The sequence below is a fragment of the Trichinella spiralis genome (genome assembly GCF_000181795.1).
Source record: "Trichinella spiralis strain ISS 195 chromosome Unknown Scfld4, whole genome shotgun sequence".
In the NCBI taxonomy this organism is placed as follows: Eukaryota; Metazoa; Nematoda; class Enoplea; order Trichinellida; family Trichinellidae; genus Trichinella; species Trichinella spiralis.
In genome coordinates this window covers 9,985,416-10,006,967 of record NW_003526943.1, presented here as the reverse complement: position 1 = coordinate 10,006,967, position 21,552 = coordinate 9,985,416, and the positions used below count along the sequence as shown (strand labels likewise).

General features: G+C 33.0%; 5 protein-coding genes across 5 annotated transcripts; 3 read left to right on the top strand and 2 right to left on the bottom strand.

Moving 5' to 3' along the window:
* The first annotated feature begins 459 nt into the window (after nucleotides 1-459).
* Tsp_06229 (protein phosphatase 1 regulatory subunit 3C) lies at nucleotides 460-1,827 on the top strand. Its single transcript, XM_003378235.1, has 3 exons — nucleotides 460-537; nucleotides 742-1,450; nucleotides 1,712-1,827. Exons 1-3 carry the CDS (start codon nucleotides 460-462, stop codon nucleotides 1,825-1,827), a joined length of 903 nt encoding a protein of 300 aa, XP_003378283.1.
* Nucleotides 1,828-6,187: 4,360 nt separating this feature from the next.
* Nucleotides 6,188-8,154, top strand: Tsp_06230 (synaptobrevin protein). The gene is made up of 3 exons (XM_003378234.1): nucleotides 6,188-6,716; nucleotides 7,235-7,305; nucleotides 8,131-8,154. The coding sequence occupies exons 1-3, from the start codon at nucleotides 6,188-6,190 to the stop codon at nucleotides 8,152-8,154; spliced, it is 624 nt and encodes a 207-aa protein (XP_003378282.1).
* Nucleotides 8,155-8,451: 297 nt separating this feature from the next.
* Tsp_06231 (putative succinate dehydrogenase, cytochrome b556 subunit) lies at nucleotides 8,452-9,300 on the top strand. The gene is made up of 6 exons (XM_003378233.1): nucleotides 8,452-8,474; nucleotides 8,526-8,609; nucleotides 8,672-8,782; nucleotides 8,836-8,897; nucleotides 8,956-9,119; nucleotides 9,187-9,300. Exons 1-6 carry the CDS (start codon nucleotides 8,452-8,454, stop codon nucleotides 9,298-9,300), a joined length of 558 nt encoding a protein of 185 aa, XP_003378281.1.
* A 345-nt stretch (nucleotides 9,301-9,645) lies between these two features.
* On the bottom strand, nucleotides 9,646-11,886 carry Tsp_06232 (arginine kinase). Its single transcript, XM_003378232.1, has 8 exons — nucleotides 11,879-11,886; nucleotides 11,310-11,409; nucleotides 11,039-11,243; nucleotides 10,638-10,867; nucleotides 10,367-10,570; nucleotides 10,089-10,253; nucleotides 9,883-10,020; nucleotides 9,646-9,822 (listed from the first exon to the last, which is right to left on the bottom strand). The coding sequence occupies exons 1-8, from the start codon at nucleotides 11,884-11,886 to the stop codon at nucleotides 9,646-9,648; spliced, it is 1,227 nt and encodes a 408-aa protein (XP_003378280.1).
* A 2,095-nt stretch (nucleotides 11,887-13,981) lies between these two features.
* Nucleotides 13,982-20,153, bottom strand: Tsp_06233 (RNA-binding protein 5). The gene is made up of 15 exons (XM_003378231.1): nucleotides 20,050-20,153; nucleotides 19,619-19,700; nucleotides 19,493-19,562; nucleotides 19,281-19,354; nucleotides 17,662-17,757; nucleotides 17,356-17,473; nucleotides 17,059-17,283; nucleotides 16,238-16,317; nucleotides 15,958-16,162; nucleotides 15,629-15,720; nucleotides 15,219-15,551; nucleotides 14,797-15,027; nucleotides 14,451-14,623; nucleotides 14,209-14,332; nucleotides 13,982-14,107 (listed from the first exon to the last, which is right to left on the bottom strand). Exons 1-15 carry the CDS (start codon nucleotides 20,151-20,153, stop codon nucleotides 13,982-13,984), a joined length of 2,133 nt encoding a protein of 710 aa, XP_003378279.1.
* Between the last annotated feature and the right edge of the window lie 1,399 nt (nucleotides 20,154-21,552).

The following is a 21,552-nucleotide window of genomic DNA, read 5'->3' as shown; positions in this document are numbered from 1 at the left end:
GAATTAGACGTATCAACGCCCCTGTATATATATTATAATGTTATGTAAATTGTCAAATTTTTATAATGTACGCTTTTGGAGGAAGGCAATTCCTGCTGTTAAGTAGGAAAAATATTTTTATTTTTATTTTCCACACCAGTGGTTTTAGTAGTGAATCAAATGGGCGTGAAAAACGTTTCGACATCCAATACACAAACGTCAAAAATGTGCTCAGTTAATTTGCATTGTTAAGATGATGATCAGAATTATTTATATGGTGTTTTTTTAATTAAAAATATTTTATCCGTTTGTATTAATTTTTAATTGGCATGAATTTTGATAGTGCTTTGGTTTTGTGGGATAATTTTTTTTTCAATAGCAAAAAAAGTTGTATTGCGCACTGTCAGTGTGAATAATGTCAATGGGGGGAAATTTGAATCGGTTAATTTGGTTAACTGTTTCAGGTTGAACTGATGAAAGATGTCGATGGACAACGGGTCAGTGCTTTTGAAGTCACCAATAACGATGGATCCATCGCAAGCTTTACGAAATCTTAATGTAAGTGGTCAGTCGTCGTCCTCTTCCTCTTCCAACTCCTCCAATTCCTCAATCTCTTCCTCCTCCTCCTCCTCATCATCATCTTCGATAATTCCGGCATGCCGGCGTCAGCTGTTGGCATCGGATTCACCGGGTATGTGTCGACGGGTGGCTACTTTCCCTCTGGCGTCGAGGGGTGTGTTTGTCAAGCCGTCTGTGTTGAAGGATCGTTCTCTGTCTGAGTCGGAGAAGATCAATCTGATGTTGGCCAGGGAGGGTAAAGTTGAGATCGACGACTGGCGAAGGAGATGGGCCGAGCTGATGGCTGCGAGCGGTTTTGCACCGTCGGCTGGGAATAAAAATCCGAATAATACCAACGACAGCAGCAAAAGTAATAATAAAAAGAAGAAGAAGAAAGTCACATTCGCCGATTGCCAGGGTCATCAGCTGGCTACGGTGAAAGTGATGACCGAACCGTCGGATGTACCGCCACGCCTGAGTGCCAGTGTTCTTCGTGCCCATGGGATCCCAGTCAGTGAGAACGACGAAGAGGACATGGTCGATGGTAGAAAATCCGCGGCCCAGAACCCGGCTTCATGGCATCTGGGCTTTACCCAACCGGCGTCCCAGTACGCGGCTTTCAGGCGCAAGACCAACGAACAGCAAGTGGCTTTGGAGAACGTGATGCTCGACGACCGTTGTTCCAAGCTCACCGGTACGGTGAAAGTGAAGAACATCTCGTTCGAAAAGACCGTACTGATCCGTTACACTACCGACAATTGGCAAAGCTATTACGACAAGCCGGCGACATTTCAGCGCAGTGCCGGCGATTTGGATACGTTTCAGTTTCAGTTCAACATGCCGGCCAACGAGCCTGCTTCTATTCATCCGCACGATACTGTACAATTTTGCGTCTGCTACAAAACTGGAGATGGTCGAGAATTTTGGGACAACAACCAGGGCTCCAATTTTGAACTATTCAATGAACAGGTCCGGCAGCGTCGCAATACTCAGACTTTATCAACATCTGCATCTTCATCATCATCATCTTATTCTTCTTCTTCTTCTGCTGCTGATGCCAACTCTGCTAATAATAATGATAATAATAGCAATTCTGTCGATGCTAATAATCCATCAACATCGAATCAATTGAACAACAACACCAATTTGTTGCAATATAATAAAAATTATTCAGCTGATTCGGACAATGTTGACGGCGCCAAGCATTCGGATGCGTTCTTGTTGAACATGTCCCATTGGGGAGAGTTTGCCAGTTGGCAGCATCTATGCGACGACAGACCCTACTGGTAAATTATAACTTTCATTTACTTATTTAGAAAAGATTTATTTATTTATTTATATCTATAGATGTGTGTGTAGTATGCTTATGTGATTTTATTTATTTATCTCATTTATAGAAAAATATTTTTTACTACTGAATCAAATAATTTATTGAATCGTCGTCAAGTAGAATGTAAAATATCGATCGGTTATATTAAATGTTTTATTTATTATGTTTTTTTTTGTTGGAGAAAATTTTACACAATTTTCAATGGCTGCCATTCGGTTGAGATCATGTTTAATTAATTGAGAAATTATGACGACTGCAATGTGATGATGAATTTGTGCAGTAATTATAAAATTGCAGAAAATTATTATTTCACAATTAAATTTTATTCATATTTAATTTCTTTTTTCTTGAATGAAAAAGATAATTGTAGGCAATAAGATCTGAATTTGAATATTATTTATTGTAAGGCGATTTTAATTCACAATTGCAGCAACACTGTGAGCGTAGCGAAAGCCGATGATGCTCCAGCACAGGGACCAACTTGAATACTACAGCCAGGAAATTTCACAGTTACGCATCCTAAATCCAAAACTGTGCGATTATAAGGTAGTGAACAAAATTAAGTATTAAAGTAAAAACATGTAAAAAAGAAATTATTAATTTAAACTTTTGAGATCATTGAGAAATAATGTAAATGATGAGAATTTTTTTTTCTTACAGCAAACGCTTCAAAAAACATATAACAAAAAAATTGTTGCAGTCGAATAATAATAATAATTGCTTTTTAATATATGCGTTTTCTTTTTGCATTGGCAAAATTTACAAAATTAATTTTTTTACATATTGCATTTCTCAACATACAGAAAGATAGATAGTGTGTGTGTATATATGTATGCGTTCATAGTTAAAATGATTTATTTTTTTTATTGCATATTGATCATATATGCCAATGCATGTTTTATCAAAATTAGTTTTTTTCTAATGCATGATATATATGATTATTTAAAATTTTCAACATTTTTTAGTAGGTAGTTTTTTGTTGTTGTTTGCACGACAAAAGTGATCGTGGTGAATAATAAATAAATAAATAAATAAATGCATATATTATTTTTTTAATGTTTAATATTTAATTATGTTTGCAGGTAGTAGAGAGCTTGGTGCACAAGCAGTGCTCAGTTGGACAACTGTAGCGTTTGGATAGTTTGGATGAAGAAAATTATAATTTGGCGAATGCTCAAGGCTCTCTCGTTGTATATTTTTTTCAAAAGTTTTTCTGGTGATCTCTTCCAGTCATCTAAATACATTGTTGATTGTAATTAGTGCCAAACGGCGAGCTCTGGTGATGATGATGATGATGAATACGCTTGAATTTTAAAATTACGACCGCTATTTCTTTTGTGAATTTATTTTAATATTAGTGTTATTGTTTGCAGAGAGTTGTTTCATATGTAAATTTTTTTGAAAAAATAATTTTTATGTAAAACAGATTTTTTCCTTTTTTAAAATTGTTAGAACTTCTCTCCAATAATTTTTATGTTAATTTTTTTCTCTTTACTTTCTATCCTTGCACTTACATCAGTGTGTGTCTGTGTCTTATTATTATTATTATTATTATTATTATTGAACAGTATTATTCTCAGCTTGCAACTTTGTGTATTCGAAAAACTATGCAAAACAAAAAATTTATTGAGTGATTATTTTTACTTTTCATTTTTTCCCTTTGATTTTAAGGAAAGTTATTATGATGAAAAAAGTTGCCTTGAAATTTTTGTAGAATTTTCTTGCTCGAAGAAAATGATTGAAATTTACATTTTTCCCCATTTTTAAAATGAATGAATGAAAAATGTTTTTCTACTTGCCAATTAATTGTTCGAAGGATGTGTGTATTGTGAAAATAGAAGTGACAAAACGTACGTTTTGAAATATTTCATTTTTTCACTGAATACTTTGCCTTTTGTTTTCATCTAGTAAGTATTTGAATAAATTGCAGTGACAATTGTGGTTTTTTCGATAATTCTTAGTCATTCTATATTTAACATGGACGAATAATATGAAGGAGGTTGGTTGTTTTTAAAACTTTTCAAAAAATTAGTATCAACTCAAATTATCAAGTAAAGTTGCATCGCTGAACAACATCTGGTCTTTCCGTATGCTCATGCTGTAAACGCACCGAATGTTTGTGCTTCATCATGCTCTTCGTACCAGTTATAAATTTTTTCTTTGTATCACATATTCTTCTAATAATCGTCACAAATAGCACAAGAAATGGGGAAATTTAAATTTAACTGATTTCAGTCTTAATGTTAAAATTGTACAAAAAGTGCAAAATGATGGTGTACAAATTTTATTGAAATAATCATTTAAAATGCTTTAAATGTTTTTAATATTGACTCTGTTTAATCAAAATGAAAATTATACATACAATAAATACATTGAAAATAAATGCACTTGCGCAAGTTGTTAAAAATGCAATCTCATTTCAAAGAGATGCTTCCATTTATTATTATTATTATTAATTCAAAGGCATTAATTTCAAAAAATGAATATTCTTCATTTCAAATCTGCATAAATTTCACTACCATGTGTTTATCCGTATCATACATAAGTGAAATTTGCGCATGTTTTCCGTTTAATTTTCTGAAATTCAAATTACACATACCATCAATTGTACATTAGTTGAAGCCGTAAACAAGAACCAATAGAAATGTGAAGGAAAACCAATATTTTTCAGTCGTGTAATAAATTCAAGTAAATAATTTTGCTTTTACATCATCTGTATTGAACCATCGTAAAGGCCGGATAAAATTGAACGAAAAGGAAGCAAATGCTGTGTACCAATTTGAAGATCGACGATTTCCATCCTCATCGTCTCGGCAGGGCTAGCAATTTCAACCTCGTTCATTGTCTTCAAAACCCGTACAAATACAAACCGTTTTAAATTTGGTCTAGTCGCTGAAAGCAAAACAATCATTTTAGCCATTTTCAAAAGAAAGTTATTCAAAATTCACCAACCTATTTTAAAAGTGTCGCCTACTGTTCTTAAATTTTGAGGAATATGCCTGTAAATTGCCACGTCCATATGTTTCATGACGCTTTCCCGATAGCTGAATCAAAGCATCATTATATTGCAATGTAATAATAAATTATAATCTTTTAAATCTGACCTGACAAGAAATTCATGCTCCTCTCGGGATATGTGACCGGATAATCTGTTCGCTTCAAGTTCTGCGTATAAGTGAAAAGCTTGGTCTTCAATCTGTTTAATATTAAATTATCTGTCATCCCAGTGATGAGAAAACAAAAATAAATAACAAATAACCACCTTCCTCAACCGAGTTCTTAAATAGCTGCATAGCAAATATCGCATTCTTTCAATCTAAACCATTAATAATGCTTCATAAGATTAAAAAGTTGAAAAAAATGAACCTCCACGCGCTTTATAATGCTATTCAGATCATGCCAATTACGCAACTGTTCAACAACAGCTTTCATTTCCAATTTCACACAATCCACTAATTCTGCTTCGCTGCGTAACAATACGGGAGCATTCAATTCATTTATCCATGCCTGAAAATAAACTTTAAAAAATAAACAAAATAATAAGCAGTTAATAAATCTGAGGACTTTAAAAACTGCAAATCAGCATATCCACGTATAATAAAAAAATTTATTTTACAAGTCAAACGTTTTTATCATTTAAACGTACGGTTTCAAGTTTGTGAATTACTTCAGGCAGACTCAATTCCACTTCTTCGACATCTTCTACAACATTGCTCATCTTCTACACAACTATAATATTTAAAAAATAATTTATAAAAAATACTCCAAAAATTATAATGTGACTAAATGTTACCTAAAGCTTCACGTAGTACATTGCCATTAAAGTCAAAATTTTTGTAGCGATGAAAGGTACAAAATTAGGTTCAAATTAATTGCAATTTTTAAAATAATTACTCAGTTAGACATATAAATTCAACTGAAAAAATCAGAACAATACTTCATTCATATTAAAATAAAATTTTACCAGCATTTCATTTTACAGTTTTGAATAATAAACTGTACCTGATGATATTCTAATATCGAAAAGAAATATTTTGCAAACTAAATAGATAAAGCAAATTTATTTCGCATTTTATAAATTAAAATAATGAAAACAAAAAATCAGTCGCAAAATCTAAAAATAAAAGTTTACTTCACTTGACAGTAAACAGTGCTACCGTAAGCGTTGGGAACTTACTGTAAAATATTTATTAATCATATCACTGTTGTCTTAGTGCGGTAATTTGTTTGGTTTTAGTTTTTAATGACATTGAAATTTTTGGTTGAACTTTTGTGATTGACAGTTCTCATGACCGTATAATTTTGATTAATTCGAAAATAATGAAGGTGTTTGCAATTGCAGTGTTTTACAAATCTGAACCAAACGCTATCCTGCTGAATGGAAGCTTTGACCTGCAGTCGTTCAGCTTTTTCCAAAGGAACAGTGTACGTCAGTTTATGGTGTTTACAGGAAAATTGATAATTGATCGTAGTCCGATTCCAAATCGAACTACCGTCAAAGAACAAGGCTATTTGTGCCATGTTTATATTCGAGCAGACTGTTTGTCTGGTTTGGTGGTTACCGATGAAGAATATCCCAGTCGAGTGGCGCACAATCTTCTCAGCAAAGTACTTGAAGATTTCAGCGCCAAAGTTCCGCCTGCTGTGTGGAAAGTTGATCGAGAACCAGAACATATAGATTATAATGGTTTGGACTCTTTTCTTGCTAGATACCAGGATCCCAGAACTGCCGATGCCATGACAAGAGTACAAGAAGAGCTGGATGAAACAAAAATTATATTGCACAACACCATTCAAGCAGTTTTGGAAAGAGGAGAGAAGCTGGACGACTTGGTAGAACGCTCTGAAGGTTTGAACGTTCAATCGAAAATGTTTTACAAGCAAGCTAGAAAAATGAATCGATGTTGCACGTGGGTTTAACTGTTTTTATATATTAATATTTCACCGTAATTAACTTGTTTATGGTTTTTGTCTTTTTACTCTCAAGCAATTGACTTTTACAATTTCACCATGCAGAATTATTTTAAAATATATGTTTGTAATAAATGCGTTTATCACTTTACAAGCGGATCGTTTATGTTTTTTTATTCTTTTATTTATTGCATTTTATTTACATTTAATGAGGAAATATTTAATCGTTTCTTTTTATGATTATATCTGAAAACTTTGTTTCACATCAAAGTTGCATTTCGTATTATTTATGGTAAACTATTCAATGATGATCGGATGAATTATTAAACATAACAACGCTGCATAATTTTTACATAATGTGAAATAAGATGTAAACTGTGAAATCGCTGTTAATAATGTGAATGATTTTGAAATATTATTCTGACAAAAACAAACGAAATAACCATATACTTAAAGAGTTTTGTGATACACTGACTGTAAACTGGGTTTCGAATGGGATAGTCAAAAATGTACAGAGATCAGTACAGGTTTGAAACGCTATTTGGCAGTTGCTAATGCGTCATATGTGAAATTCCAATTTATGATAAAAAAAATTACTTCATACGGTGTAATTTTCAAATTTATGCGCATCAGTGTATTTTCTGATTTTGATTTGTTAAGTATGTTTAACTGTATTTAGTTTTCATAAAACATAATTTTCTTTTTCTTATTCTAAAGTTTTATGTCGTATAAATAAATCTATGTTAATCTTCAATTGTTATGGTTTCTGATTTACCTTTTTACACTAGCTGTCTTAGCAGTTTTGATGATTCATCAAATAGTTCATAGAGTGGCTTAAATATTGTCATTATTTTTTTATTTACCCTACATTTAGTGACAGTTTATTTATAAGGTTATTTTTTAATAAACTGATGGTATAGTTCAATAGCTGACTTTTTGCTTTGTTCTGATTTCTAAACGGAACTTTAATTCCAACTTTGAACATTTTAAAAATCGATTTAGTTCTCTGAGCATTATTTATTTGTTGAAAAAAAGTTATGTATTAATTATGGAAACGTTTATCTCATCATGTAGCTTTGTCTGTTTGAGCATTTAGCTTTTCTTATGTCTTATAAATTCCATAATTCACATTGTAATACTAGGGGATATGTAAAGTAGTAGTTTACTGTTTTCGTACTTATTTTTGACAGTTTTTTTCGACAGAATTTCATGTTTAATTGATATGAAAAAGATCAAAATACTTGAAAACAGCTAGCATCATGTTACATATTATGTTTAATCATCATTTTAATAAAACATCTTGTTGTTGTTCATCTGCCAAGTTTTTTATTCGTTAACTTCAAATATTTCAGCTATGTAAATATCCAATAAGATAACGCTTTCAACCACCAGTAAGAAAACGCGGTGGAAATTTAGCCCGAGTTAGACAAAATCTTTATTTGTTTAAGAATACATTTTGCTTTAATTTTATCATGTATTTAATTTATATAATTATATATCACGCATATAAAATTAAATACAGCATTTTAAATGTATTTTGCTACGAATTGCTAGCAGTCAGAGTTTTTTGCATGAATACTGTAAGATGTGAATTTCGACAATTGTACCTTTAAACATTATACGGTATGGTCTGTTATTGTTAGTGACTTTACTTTTTTGCACTATTAACGAAGATGTCTTTTCCGATGTTTGTCCGGTAAATTAAAGGTTAAAGATCGGCTGTTTTTAATTAAAAAAAATTTTTTAGAATTGGTGCTATGCAAAATTGCACTCGAGTTGTTCCACTGAGGTTTCTGGGCAAACAACTCGGTTCAGCGTCACTCAAAACATTGTAAGTTATATATATTTTTTTTTATTTTTTACTTTTTTATTATAAAATTCCATTTTTCGTAGTGCACCGTTGCGTTCTAATGTGAAGACTCCGATTCAGTCTTGGGGTTGGGATTGGTTAAACCACCAGAAAAATTTGAAGCGTCCACTGTCGCCTCATCTTACTGTTTACAAGTTTGATATTTAACGGTGTTTTAAGATTAATATTTAGATGTTGATTTATTTAGACCAATGTTGACTTGGATGGTGTCGGGTTTGCATCGCATATCTGGTGTGGTAATGGGAACTAGTAAGCTGCTTTTTTTGCTCATCGTTCATGTTTATTTATGTGATTTATTTATTTTTAGCGGTTGCACTTTTTTCGATTGGTTTGATGGCTGCACCATTTGATTTTACTACATTAATCGAATACATTCGCAATTTACATCTGCCGGTGGTATTTGTTTATGCTGTGAAATATGCGATTGCATGGCCGTTAACTTTCCATACTCTGAACGGTGTGCGTTTCTTGGTGAGAATTTAGAATTTTTATGAATTTATGTAAACTTTACTAAATTTGAAATCGTTCATTTATTAAGGCTTTTGATTTGGCGAAAGGAACTGACATACCAACTGTTTACAAGACAGGCTGGACTGTGGTTGGTTTGTCTTTGGTAATTGCTGCTATACTGACGTTTTGGAGGGATCATTGAAATTTGCTTCTCTAGCAGTTGTCTTACAGCTTTGATGTTAGTTGATTAAGAATTATTACTGAAATTTAACTGTGTTATTTCTGCGCCAAAAATGGTAGTAAATTTTCTGTGTCTAAAGTTTGGCAGTAATAAAAGTTTTGGTGGTATATTTTAATATTTGAAATGCTGTTTAAAAGACAGAAACCACTGCACTAATAATATGTAGAAAAGATCTTAACTGCTGTTAATGAAAAATTTTTATTCAACTTCCTGATGATATAGTCTCTTATCACCACATTATGTTCACATCTAGAGAAAGTGGTCTAAATATAAAAGCAATTCTAAAACATCATCAGGGTTAGTTAATTAAGCCTTTTCTTCCATGTAAATAAGTTTCTTGACACCATCATACATTTCTTTCACCGCTTCAAATTCTGTCAATCCCATACGACGTTTGTTGCTGATATCATAAATGCCACCTTCGGATTCTGAATGCTCTCCATGAATGCCACGCACTTGTAAGTTTAACTTTTCACATACTTCCTATGATCAATTTAGTCAGTTTGAAAATTATGCTTCCAAAATAAGCATTAACGCAATTACCTTGAAATCACTTCTGGTGCTCAGCTTCGGCAATTTGATGTGCACAGACGCCCGAATAGTTGTACCCAAATTAGTTGGACAAAAAGTAACATTACCAAGACGATCATCTTTGGCAAAAGAAACTTTCTTTTCAATATCCTGAAAAAGCATGCATGACCGTCATATATTTATACATATATTATATAATATAATGAAAGAATGATTACTTTTACTCCTCGAATCAAACGACTAAAGACCGCCTTGACATCACCTCCTTGTTGCATACTTATAATGCGTACATGGTCTTCTTCATTAATCCATACCAAGAATGTTTTTGCATTGTTGTGGAATATACCTCGACCAACTGGCCAATACTGACAAGCTTTAGCTGCCTTAATACAAAGAATGAATTACTTACTTCACTGGTATATTTGACAGTAATAATTGAAATAAATGGACAAATAATTAGAAAAAAATCAAGTATATCTTTTCGATTATCTAATACTAGGCTCACTTGAAGAAAGCGATCTCCTTCTTTGAACAAAAAGTGATCTTTAATCAGCTGCTTCTTGTCACTTTCGCTCATACCAGAAAGTGAGTAATATTTTCCTTGAAGTTCCGAATCAGTAAAAGAATTCAGTGCCTCTTTCATTTTTTGTTCAATAAGAAGATAATCATCCTCTCGTAGAAGTGGATTGAAAGGATAACCCTAAACAACAACATAAATACTGAAGAAAATTTATTTTAAATCACCGTATTTAATTCAACTACTTTACCTTCAACGTTCGACCGCAACGAATTCGTGTTGATAAAATGTATTTTCCTTTTGGATCCAAGTTTTCAAATTTATTCAGCTCATTTTCGCCAAAATTTTCCTTCGGTTGTTTATCCTTTGGGTTAAACTTGTGATAATCTGCAATGACAGGATCGAAGAGCTTCTTGAAAACATGGTACGCTTCCGGATCTGTTGCATACACTCCAATACCACTATCCAGATTCTTCACACCTGAATCAAGTGAAAAACAACATTAAAAAATAGCACAATTACAACTAAACTGAAATGTAAAATTTTGAATGTTTTCATATATTAATTATTCAAAAAAAACAACTGATGACTACTGTAAATCATAAAATTTAATGAAACAAACTACAAACATTATGGTAAAAAATTACATACCAGAATTGATTACGTCAATCAGGGTTCCTCCCATTTTGGTTTTCTGTGTCTTCAAGCTGTCGAGAACAGATTTGGTCAAGTGCTTTTTCAACAGAGAATGACAATCCTTCGCATTTTGAAGAATTTCATAAGCTTCATCACAACGCTTTTGAATATCCTTCGGCACTGTCTCGATGTTCAGCAAATTTTTTCTCAATTCATCGCCCTAAAATTGGTAAGTAGAAAAAAAAACGTTTTTCGACCATACAACGTGAGAAAACTCTTCAATTACCATTCTGTAGTAAAAAGTACCAATTCCAGCTAAAAGTGCTCCGCCAGTAGTAAGCACCACGATTTTGGAAGTCTTGCTTAATCTTGAAAACGCCATTTCGCTGTAAAATACAATAATTTGAAAAGTAGTTGAGCAGTAGCAATAAAAACTAAACATCAGCGTAATTTAATTAATGAACTAAGTAAACATCTTAATTGCTTTAGAATACATAATATTTTTCTAGACAGATGAATCAACTAAAAAACTCCATGATCCTTGACGTAGAAACAAAGGATCAAGCTTATTTATCAGTAATGGTATCATATATAATAATATTCAAGTATAAATTACCGATTATATTTCATACATGTATAAAATATTGCATAAATGCAATGCATGACAAGTTGTTGAAATAAAATTTAAAAAATTACTTTTTTTGATATTCAATTTTGATTTTTAAAAGTTGTACTGAAATTTTTTCAAATTACACAATATTGATAAAAATTTAACGTTGCGTGCAATAAAAATTCTGAGAAACAAGAATATTAATTAAAATAATGCATGTTTCTAAAAGTTTACGAATATAATACGAACGCATGTCTTTTAAGACACATATTTGCTAGATAAAGGTGAGTGAAATTATAACTCGTATCGAAGTAAGTGTCGAAATGATTTTTTTAATAGGAAAATTATTTTTATATATATTTTATTTATTTATATATGAAATAAATTAACATTTTATAAAATTAATATTATGTGAACATTTAAATTATTTGAAGTTCAGGTTACATTACCAAAATGCAGGACTTTGCAAGCTGTCCGCATGTTATTGATTTTTTGATTAAAAAGAGCATCAAGTATGATAGTAGAATTTTATTGAAAATTTTTCAAGTGGAATATTATTTCGTGAAACTAGATGAGCTAAATGATGAAGAATTTTTAGTTTTTAAATCTTAAAATTGTGTTCAAAGAAAGTCCCATTACTAATGGCGGAAGTTTCTGACAATGAAGAAGATAATGTTTAAAATTGCAACAAATGCCTGTAAAATGCATCATCCATTTTAACAAATAAAAATTAAATTGAAAACATTAGAAAAGATTTCATTAGAGCATTTCGTTGAATGTAAACAATTTCAAATTTATAAATTTCGTTATTATCACGTTCGGCAGCTGTTATCAATTGTCATCAGCAAAAATAATCTGCAAATTGATCTGCTTAAAGCAAAATGAAACCTATTCTCAAAGCATGCATATCGTATCAAAGTATTTCAACAATTCGGCACAAATATTAAACGAAAAATAAGAAATTTTGTAATAAAAGTGAACACGCATATATTATACTGTAGCAGAAATTATATTCTGTAAAAAATTCAGTGTAACGTTTCTTTTAAAATTAAAAAAAACAAAAATAAAAATGATGTTAAAAAAAGCATTTTCCAAACAAAATTATTTGTGATTTCTTGGTATTCTTCTTGATTTTCTATTGAAAGGGAATTTTCGCGGTGACGAATTTTTCACACGATTCACATTTTAATTTCCAGTGGTTATTTTTTGTAATCTAAAAAAAATATTAGAATTTGATCAAATTTTAAACATTTGGTTTAAATTATTTTACATTTTGATAAAAGAAAAAAAAGAACAATTTTCATTACATGAAATATTAATGAAATATTTAAATAAACTATTTTGAATTGAATAAAATTTGCATAAAAAACGAATAATTTAGAATTGAAAAAATTTAAAAATTGAATTTAATCACGGTTACCTCTTCACCAAGCACAATTCGCTTGTTACAGTAGGGACATTTCAAACATTCGGTGTGGTAGACGCAGTTGTGGACGATGACGCCCTGGTTGTTCAGTATTGGATTGGAGCATTGGAAACAAATGGGCGAGTAAATTTCTTGGTAACAATTTGTACAGAAAATTCCCCTTCCGACGGTATGGCAACTTTCACTGGCATCTTGGCGACAGTTGAAGCACACAACACAGGACGTGTGAAAAATTCTTCCGTTCACTTCGTAAGCACTTGGCGCGTACAATTTTCCCTTGCACAACGAGCAGAATAGCATTTTATTAACGGGAATTTGTTCTTTATCCAAAATCACTTTTCTCGTTGCGGACATTATTCTTAAATGAATAATTAAATTTCAAATCAAAGAACACTGTAGACAAATTTGAAATTTTCAAAATTGCCATCTGTAAAAGATATCTCACCTAGAAGCAGTTTTAGTCGCCGTCGGTGTAATGATTTATTTCATTTCATTGCAAAGTCAACTATTATATTTTAAAGTACAGCTAATTGCATTAAAGCAAACAACTTTAAAATTGTAAAACATTTTCATATTGCATTGCATTGGAAAAGGCGATATCAATTTTGTTTGCAATTTTCATTCTCTGTCAAACGTGGAATCTCGTATATGATTTTTGTAGGTATAATGATTGAAATTGAAATATCAAAATTTCCTCATCTAATCAAGCTTTTATTTTTTATATTTATTCAATTGAATCCACTTTTTAAGCAGCAGTAGTAGAAAAGGGAAAAGAAAAAGAAAAAAAAAGCTAATAACACACACATCAAAAATTGCCCATTTTATTTTTTAAAGCTCAAATGGGCATCTCTTTTTTTTCTCTCTCTCTCTCTCTCAAATTGGTAGATACCTAAAATTTGAATTGGAACAAAACAAAAAAAATTCATCGATTTTCGAAAAACTTCTGCCGCAGTGCCGCTTTCACGTGCTCTTTATAACTGGCCCCGGCGTTGGCTTTGTAAACGGAACCAGGAGCCCCTAAGCCGGCACCTTGGACACGCCTCTCAGACTAGAAAAAAAGAGGGATAAAATTAGAGAAAACAGCAACAACAACAAAGCTTGGTGTGAGAGGTTATGTGCAAAAAAACACAAGCGGCAACGTATGCTTACTTCAATTGGATTGGTGATGCCTTGATTGGATTTTCCCAATCCTTGTCCTTCTTTCCAGCCCATATTTCTCATCAATCTAGAGCCAATGCTTTCAACAGCTGGCTTGTGAGTGGCCACGGCTGTGCTAAATGAGAAAAAAAGCAAGAAAACATCGTCATCTGAGGGGTATCATATTAAAATTCCTGCACGGGGCGCGACAACGCGCCCCCAGCCAAAGAGCGTTTAAAATAATCGACCGCTACCATTCCAAAGATTCCAAGAATTTCTCTTTCAATTTGTTTGGGTGTGGCTGATCGTCCAGGCCGAATTTCGCACGTCGTTCACTTGCACGATCCCGGTATTGAGTAGTGCCGGCCGAGCTGGCAGACAACTGCCGCGACTTGTTAAGCTTTCCTTGCTTTTCCGCCAAATTGCTCTACAACACACTTTCCATTCGAGAATCAAACCATCACTCTCACTGATTTTGATGATTGTAACACAACATTTCTTTTTTTTTAATAATCACAAACCAATCAATCAAGCAACAGGCGCTAGACGATGAGCTGGATAAACAGTCAACCGTTGTTGGTTGTTTGTTTGTTTGTTTACCTTGTGCATTTCGGACAACCGTTGATGTTTTTCCAACATATCTTTGGTTGGAAATTGCCTCCTGCACAGAAGACAGACCAATTTTTCCCAGTCCACGTCCGGCTCCTTTAAAAAATTCAATTCTACGGATGTGGATTTTTTAGGCGGATTTTCCACGTCACTAGTGGTCACATTCGCGCCGTGTTGTATCACCATCACCTGATGATGATCAAGCTGAAATTCAGGATCCGCCTATAAAAGAAAAAATATCCCAATTGTAAAAAAATAACGTTCCGTCGAAAAACAAAATGTGGACAATTGAAAATTTTTAAATATAGAAGAACAAAGCAAGCGACCACGGTCCGTTCGAGCATCGTGTACGCAGCATTGGCCGCGGACGAGCTCTGTGCAACGACGTCGTCGGCAACAACATCCGCACCAACCGTGCCGGCGGATATTGTCAAATTAGCTGCTACTGCTGCCGCTTCCACTTCCGGTGCAGCAACAACTTTCGTCGAAGACGACGACGACGATGACGTCGTCGAAACAGCCTCCTTGCGATGATTCAGCGCCTTCGCCCATTTTTCCATATCTTTCTGTATTTTTTTGGCTACTTTCACTTTTTCCTGCTTCGGCTTGGCAGTTTTCTTGTCTTTCGTTGTCGACGACTCTTCCCCAACGCCAACATCTTCACCCTGCGACGACACTACCGGCAAATACGTCTGATAACTACTATCCCAGTAAAGAAACTGCTGCGTTGTATTGTTGTAAAAATACTAAAACGAAATAGTTCAATGAAACAGCCCACTGTCACATCGAAGCGGCAATGTATTTGAAACAAATGAGTAAAAACCTGGCTATTCGAATCATAATACAAACCAGTAGTTGGATCGTAATAATATCCACTGGTTTGATCATACTGAAATTGACTGACATTTGGGGCAGCTGAAACAAACAATTGTTCATGTAAATTTCATATATAATAATAACATGAAGAAAAAGAAGCCTTCTCAGTTATTGCTTGCCAAATCACATTCTCCTAGTATCCCTACTAGGTATAAAAGTGAAATAAATATTCTTTCTGTTTGAATTTAATAATAAAACAGATCAATTAAATACAACAACTTGTGCGGTGTAGCTTGGCAATGTTAGCAAATGCCTGCAAACTACAAATTGACGTACGATATCGTTGCAATTTTCCGTAAGCAGTGTCCACCGTTCCAAGGGAAACATCCGACGACTGGGGTACAACAACACTGGACTCTTCTGACGGGACATTTTTCGACAAGTTTCCAATTTCATTTTGCGTACCTCCTCCTGCCATCAGTACAGCCGTATTTTGAAGCTTATATTCCGCACCACTTTCGAGCAAAGCGGCACTGGTAACCTGCATAAATTATTCACACGAATAAATAATTAATTAATTGCGAATATGAGAAAAAGAAAACAAAGAAATTCAAACCTGCGTAACTGCCTGCCGTAATACTTGCGCCTTTTTAATAGCACTCTGCGCAACAGCTGCAGCGGCGTTGGTGTAATCAGCTGGAATGGTGAAAATTATGCATTAAAATTCAAATCATCAATACCCTCTCAAAGTTGATTTTATTTTCTTTTTTCCAAAATATACGTTGAAAAAATATTTTTTTGGTGCTTAAAAAATCCTCAAAACAGTGAGAAAAGCAACTGCGACGAAAAGCATCAGTGGTACAACGCCGTAACCATCGTCCTCATTTTCATGCGCCATACCATTTGTAATTGTTTTTCAGTTTTGCTTAAAACAATCTGTCTGTCTGCCTGTCTGTCACGCTGATGCAAATTCAATAATTCCAACTATTAAAGAATACGCTCCAATTTACCTCTAATTCTTTCAACTCTCATCACAAAAAAACAAAAAAAATTATTATCTCCCCTCCTCTTTCACTGGAATAATGAAAAACTGTTCAAGAAAAAATAATATAAGTATATAAATTTAAGTGGTAAAGATGGTTTGCATGCGTCCGAATTACTTTGACTAATCAACATGTCCGCCTTGTCAGCAGTTCCACCGGAACTGAAGTAATTCGAATTACCAGGCTGAAAATAAATATTACTGAACAAAATTATATATTATATAATAAATTCAATCAAAAATTACATTCAAATTTGAACCGCCACGAGTTAACGCAGTTTCCGCAATAACTGTACAAAGCGGGATTTTCGAATAGGAAACCAAAACTAAGATAGAAATTGAATTAAACAAAAAGCGTTAACAATTTGATTAATAAGATGAAAGCAATCGCATACTTTCTCGTCCATCAATAATCAATTTTGAAACTGCCGTCAGTGTTGTAAGCAGTTGTGCGGCATCATTTACGCTTGTCATTTGTACGTAGGCGTAACCCCTAGAGAAACCATTCTCCACGTTCCTGGCAATTAGCACCTGCTGAATGGTCATTGCACATGTCCGATTCAAGTGATCGGTCAATTTCACTTCGTCAAGACTGTAGGGTAGATTTCGAAATAGCAGAGCTATTGTGCAAAATTTTTACAAATAAAGATGACTGTTGATAAATAATAAATAAATAATGCAACAACACTCACTGTCACAGGGCATGACACCAATCTCATTAATTCCATCACCGCATACTGGATCTGAATCTTCTCTCCTGACACCACACTTGAAACAGTGATCCCGTTTCTTGAAGTTATTTGTAGTGCACTGAAAACATGATCGAAGAAATTATATTCTTGCAAATCATGAATCACAACTATTACTTTTCCACAGATCCAATCTCCGCCTCTCTGACTAGTCACGAATGTAGCTGACGGATATGTGTTCTTATTAATACTGTACTGAACTTCGGCCATCCGGCGTCCATTGACTTCAAGAAACCCCTAAATACGTACGCAGTTAACATCTCGCATTGCTACTACTTCACATTCTCTAAATGTTAGAGTTATTTTGTTGAACTGAAGAGCAAATGCCATTTCCATTTGCTTTACCTTCATTACGCATTATTCAATTTAATAAATAGAGTGAACAAATTTTCCACTAGAAAATGGCGTATAAAATTTTAAGTTTCGTTTAATCGCTAAATATCGTCACGTAAAATAAATACAGTTGCACAAGCAATATGCTATTTGCAATATTTTTAAATTAAACTGTTTTCATACTGTACAATAAAAACAATTAATTACAAGTTCTATAAAAATAGCTCGCAATATTATAAATTCAACTGGCATAAACAAAAAGAAGTGAATTTTACGATCGTCTCAAACAATACAACAAAAATGGCTCTTGCGTAAAAAAGCAGTATAACCTTAAAAATTACAATAAAATGTTTAATTACAAAAACATTACAGCAATTTTTGTTTGATAAAACTTATCATGAAATGTACGATAAATTCTTGACATGTAAAATACAACTTACGCAAAGTCTTAGGCAGCATATACTTTTGAATGCGCTGTATCTCACTGTCAAATAACAACATCGAAGAGAAATTTTACACGTTTTAAATGCAAATACAGTCGGCCCGATTTGTGATGAGGTAACTGATATTATTGAATAAAGCGGAGTAAATGAAAACTCGAGTCCTTTATATCTAGCGTGTCGATGACCATTAACGAGTGGATTCGTGCATAACAACAGCCAACAATGTAGATCAAAAAGCCAAATGTAACGATAACGACTTTATCAAACTAGGAGCCTTAACTAACCACTAGTAATGAAAAGATAAATAAGATAAACAACAATTAGGGCCAAACAAAAAGGAAGGCTGCGAACGAACGGTTTAAAGCAGCTGCAATCACATGATTCTTGAACTGATGGTAAGCTTGGAAACGGGTGCAAACATGTCTGGAAGAGCAGAATGTCCGCTCTCAGGCTAGCACAGTCCAACACACCGTGAGAATAACGCAAAATTTGAGTAAATACGTAATGCATGATGCTATAGGGGTTTACCATGGCTTATGCCTACATACTGTTGATGTACTGCTAGTTTCCTAGGCAGTAGTTTTTGTTTTATACTGAGCTTTGATCTTTCTATTCACTGTAGCTGCCTCTCTGTTTGTTATGGTATGGGTCCGAGCAAATTTTGTAAATAATGAAAAAAGGAAGACAACTTTCCATAGTAATGTTTTTTAAAAGAAATGCACCGGACAGTCCATCCACTTCTGGCAAGGTTGCACACAGGAACAAACGTATGCATTCAATGGAATTATGAAAAAATATATATGGAATGTTTAACATGCAAATCAGTAGACGCTCTGAGATATTCCATGCAGTTTTCAGGCAACTGCGCAAGTCTATAAGGCATAAGCAGAGCTTATAAATAGAGACGGTAAGTATTCGCGGAAACGCCGGAACGCACATACCGCAAATGTCGAGGGTCGACTGTATAATAACTTGAAACTTCACACATATTAGTAGTTCATAAAAATGCAATTCTACGCAAAAGCGAAAAAACTGATTTTTCTTCGTTCAATTTTGCAATAATATTACAATAAGTTAAAAATACGGTCAAACCTGACTACGTTCCATGTACTTAGTTGCTTCTTCTATACTCATGAATTCAATAAACCCAAATCCACGACTTTCGCCTGAAATAACATAACTAATGATAAAACAATATTAGTTTTTATGCATAATCACAAACATGCACAAACGTACACACACATATGTATATATACATAACAACGCATAAGTAAACAAGAATAAACTAAAACATAATTAATAACCTGATTCTCTTCTTCGTAATATTCTGACATCTATCGGTGTCACTCCCATTTCAACAACTGCATTTCGAACCTATAAAAAAGCTTTCTCCAGTTTGCAATGCAAAATTTTTTTTCAAACAGAATTACCAGTTCTTCGTTATAGCTTAGAGGAATTCCTTTTACAACAAGTGTACTATTTGGTTCAATGTTGGCATATCTATATCTCGGCCTGTTGCTTTCATATGTTCGCTTAAATACGTTTGCCACAGTTAAACAATTATATTCTTTTTATATTGTACAACATGTGTAACAAAACAAGGGAAGAATGATGCAGTTTACATCTTCATCACAAAAAGGTGAACGTTTGGAATAGCCTTCGTCACTATCATCGTAGTTTCGGTGTTCACGACTTCGACTGCGGCGGTAACTTCGATGCCTACTAGATCTACTCCAATCAGATGAGCTGCTGCGACTGCGATTACGACTACGTTCATAGCGAGAGGAATGGTTTCTGCTTAAATAAAATAAAATAAAATAAAATAAAATAAATAATATATTCTTCATTATACATCACAAACCTGTGACGTCGATCATAGGCATAATCATAATTATGATGCTCAGCATGTAAACGACGATCACTGCTTTCGCCACTATAACCTTTACTGCGATAATCACTACTCATATTTCTTTATCTATAACAATCATATAGTATAATGTAAAAATACTTTAAACTCACAGCTACTGCAATTAAAATGTGCGCAATCAACGTAGCTGTCCTACGTAATACAAGTACAGCAAGCCAATACAATATTAGTGACAGTTAAATAAAACAATAAATTATTATTTTTAGAAGAAAATAATCAAAATATGATAGATTATGTATAGAAAAGATGAAAATGACAAAATTACTGCAATTACAATTAAAAATACAGAATAATGAAAATAGTTTTAATGCCCCGCTAACAACAATTGTGAACAAGTAGCTGTAAAAATATCACCTGCTACTCTTCTAAATAAAAATGACAAATCTGTTTCCAGTGATCAAAGCCAAAGCACAAAGCATAACAAAACAAGAACTAACAACAACTGACAGTATACAATATTGTTTGCTGAATACTGTAAAAACAATTTATAATCAAGGTTATATTTACTCAAACTGATGGATGATTTAGCATAAGTTTATAAAGTTATAACTGTTAAAGTCTAAAATTATGTTTAAAGTTTATTAAAACAAGAAAATTAATTCTTTTTTTAAAATGCGTCATTTATTTAATTTATCAGATGTTTTTGTTGTTAAGTAAACATACCTTAAGATTAATAATAATTTTAAAAGTTATTTAATTGTTAAGTGTATTAAAATAAAATATATTATTAATTTTAAAGTAATTAATGAAATTTAGCGTACAGAAGTTAACTTTTGTGTTTATTTCACTTTAACGATCAGTTTATTATATAAGGTTGCTTTACTTTTCTGGAAATTGTTCTGCGATGTTTTCGCTTTAAAAAATTTACTCTCTACTTCAGTGGGTGGCAAGTAAATTTACATGCTCAACTCAAACAAAACCTTCAAACTGAATGCACTAAGCATAATTCAAATCTGTAGGAAGGAGCTGCATTAAGAAATGACGTAGCATGAACAATACGACGCAGCTCCAAGCTACAGTGAAACAACTTAATGACTTGCTATCATTTTGGGCGTTATTAAACTTCCGAAAATTAGTGTTGTTTGTTCATTTTGCGATACAGAATGCATTGAACGTGAATTTCAATTACTCATGCAGTACTGTAAAATTGTTTAAAAGCCTCAGTGTATTACTTTAACAAATTAATGGCTTGTTATTCTAGCAAAATTGATCCTGGCGCAGATTTACATTTCCAAACAATATTTTAGTTAAAAAATGTCTGAAAATATAAATTTTAGCGGTGAACAGTAGGAATAAAATATTATTTGTGCTTGAATTTCAATATTACTGTTTATTGTTTTTTTGCTACTTAATTACAGTGGCAGTTGAAGAATTTTACAAAGATTTCAAGATTTCAGAAATTCATATTTAGGTTTAAACATTCTATAAGTAATAATA

Excerpts from the sequence above, each read along its gene's own strand:
- Tsp_06232 (XM_003378232.1), bottom strand. Across the intron at positions 11,244-11,309 it reads GTACTTTTTACTACAGAATG|GGCGATGAATTGAGAAAAAA; the intron begins GTAATTGAAGAG and ends TACCAATTTTAG. Across the intron at positions 10,254-10,366 it reads GCTTTCTTCAAGTGAGCCTA|GCAGCTAAAGCTTGTCAGTA; the intron begins GTATTAGATAAT and ends CTTTGTATTAAG.
- Tsp_06230 (XM_003378234.1), top strand. The coding sequence starts at position 6,188 with ATGAAGGTGTTTGCAATTGCAGTGTTTTACAAATCTGAACCAAACGCT. Across the intron at positions 6,717-7,234 it reads CTTGGTAGAACGCTCTGAAG|AGTTTTGTGATACACTGACT; the intron begins GTTTGAACGTTC and ends ATATACTTAAAG. Across the intron at positions 7,306-8,130 it reads ATGTACAGAGATCAGTACAG|CTATGTAAATATCCAATAAG; the intron begins GTTTGAAACGCT and ends CAAATATTTCAG.
- Tsp_06229 (XM_003378235.1), top strand. The coding sequence starts at position 460 with ATGTCGATGGACAACGGGTCAGTGCTTTTGAAGTCACCAATAACGATG. Across the intron at positions 538-741 it reads AAGCTTTACGAAATCTTAAT|GATCGTTCTCTGTCTGAGTC; the intron begins GTAAGTGGTCAG and ends TCTGTGTTGAAG. Across the intron at positions 1,451-1,711 it reads CTGCTACAAAACTGGAGATG|CTGATTCGGACAATGTTGAC; the intron begins GTCGAGAATTTT and ends AAAATTATTCAG.
- Tsp_06233 (XM_003378231.1), bottom strand. The coding sequence starts at position 20,153 with ATGAGTAGTGATTATCGCAGTAAAGGTTATAGTGGCGAAAGCAGTGAT. Across the intron at positions 19,563-19,618 it reads TAAGCTATAACGAAGAACTG|GTTCGAAATGCAGTTGTTGA; the intron begins GTAATTCTGTTT and ends GCTTTTTTATAG. Across the intron at positions 14,624-14,796 it reads GGTTGTCCGAAATGCACAAG|AGCAATTTGGCGGAAAAGCA; the intron begins GTAAACAAACAA and ends AGTGTGTTGTAG.
- Tsp_06231 (XM_003378233.1), top strand. The coding sequence starts at position 8,452 with ATGTCTTTTCCGATGTTTGTCCG. Across the intron at positions 8,610-8,671 it reads TCAGCGTCACTCAAAACATT|TGCACCGTTGCGTTCTAATG; the intron begins GTAAGTTATATA and ends CATTTTTCGTAG. Across the intron at positions 9,120-9,186 it reads TGAACGGTGTGCGTTTCTTG|GCTTTTGATTTGGCGAAAGG; the intron begins GTGAGAATTTAG and ends TCATTTATTAAG.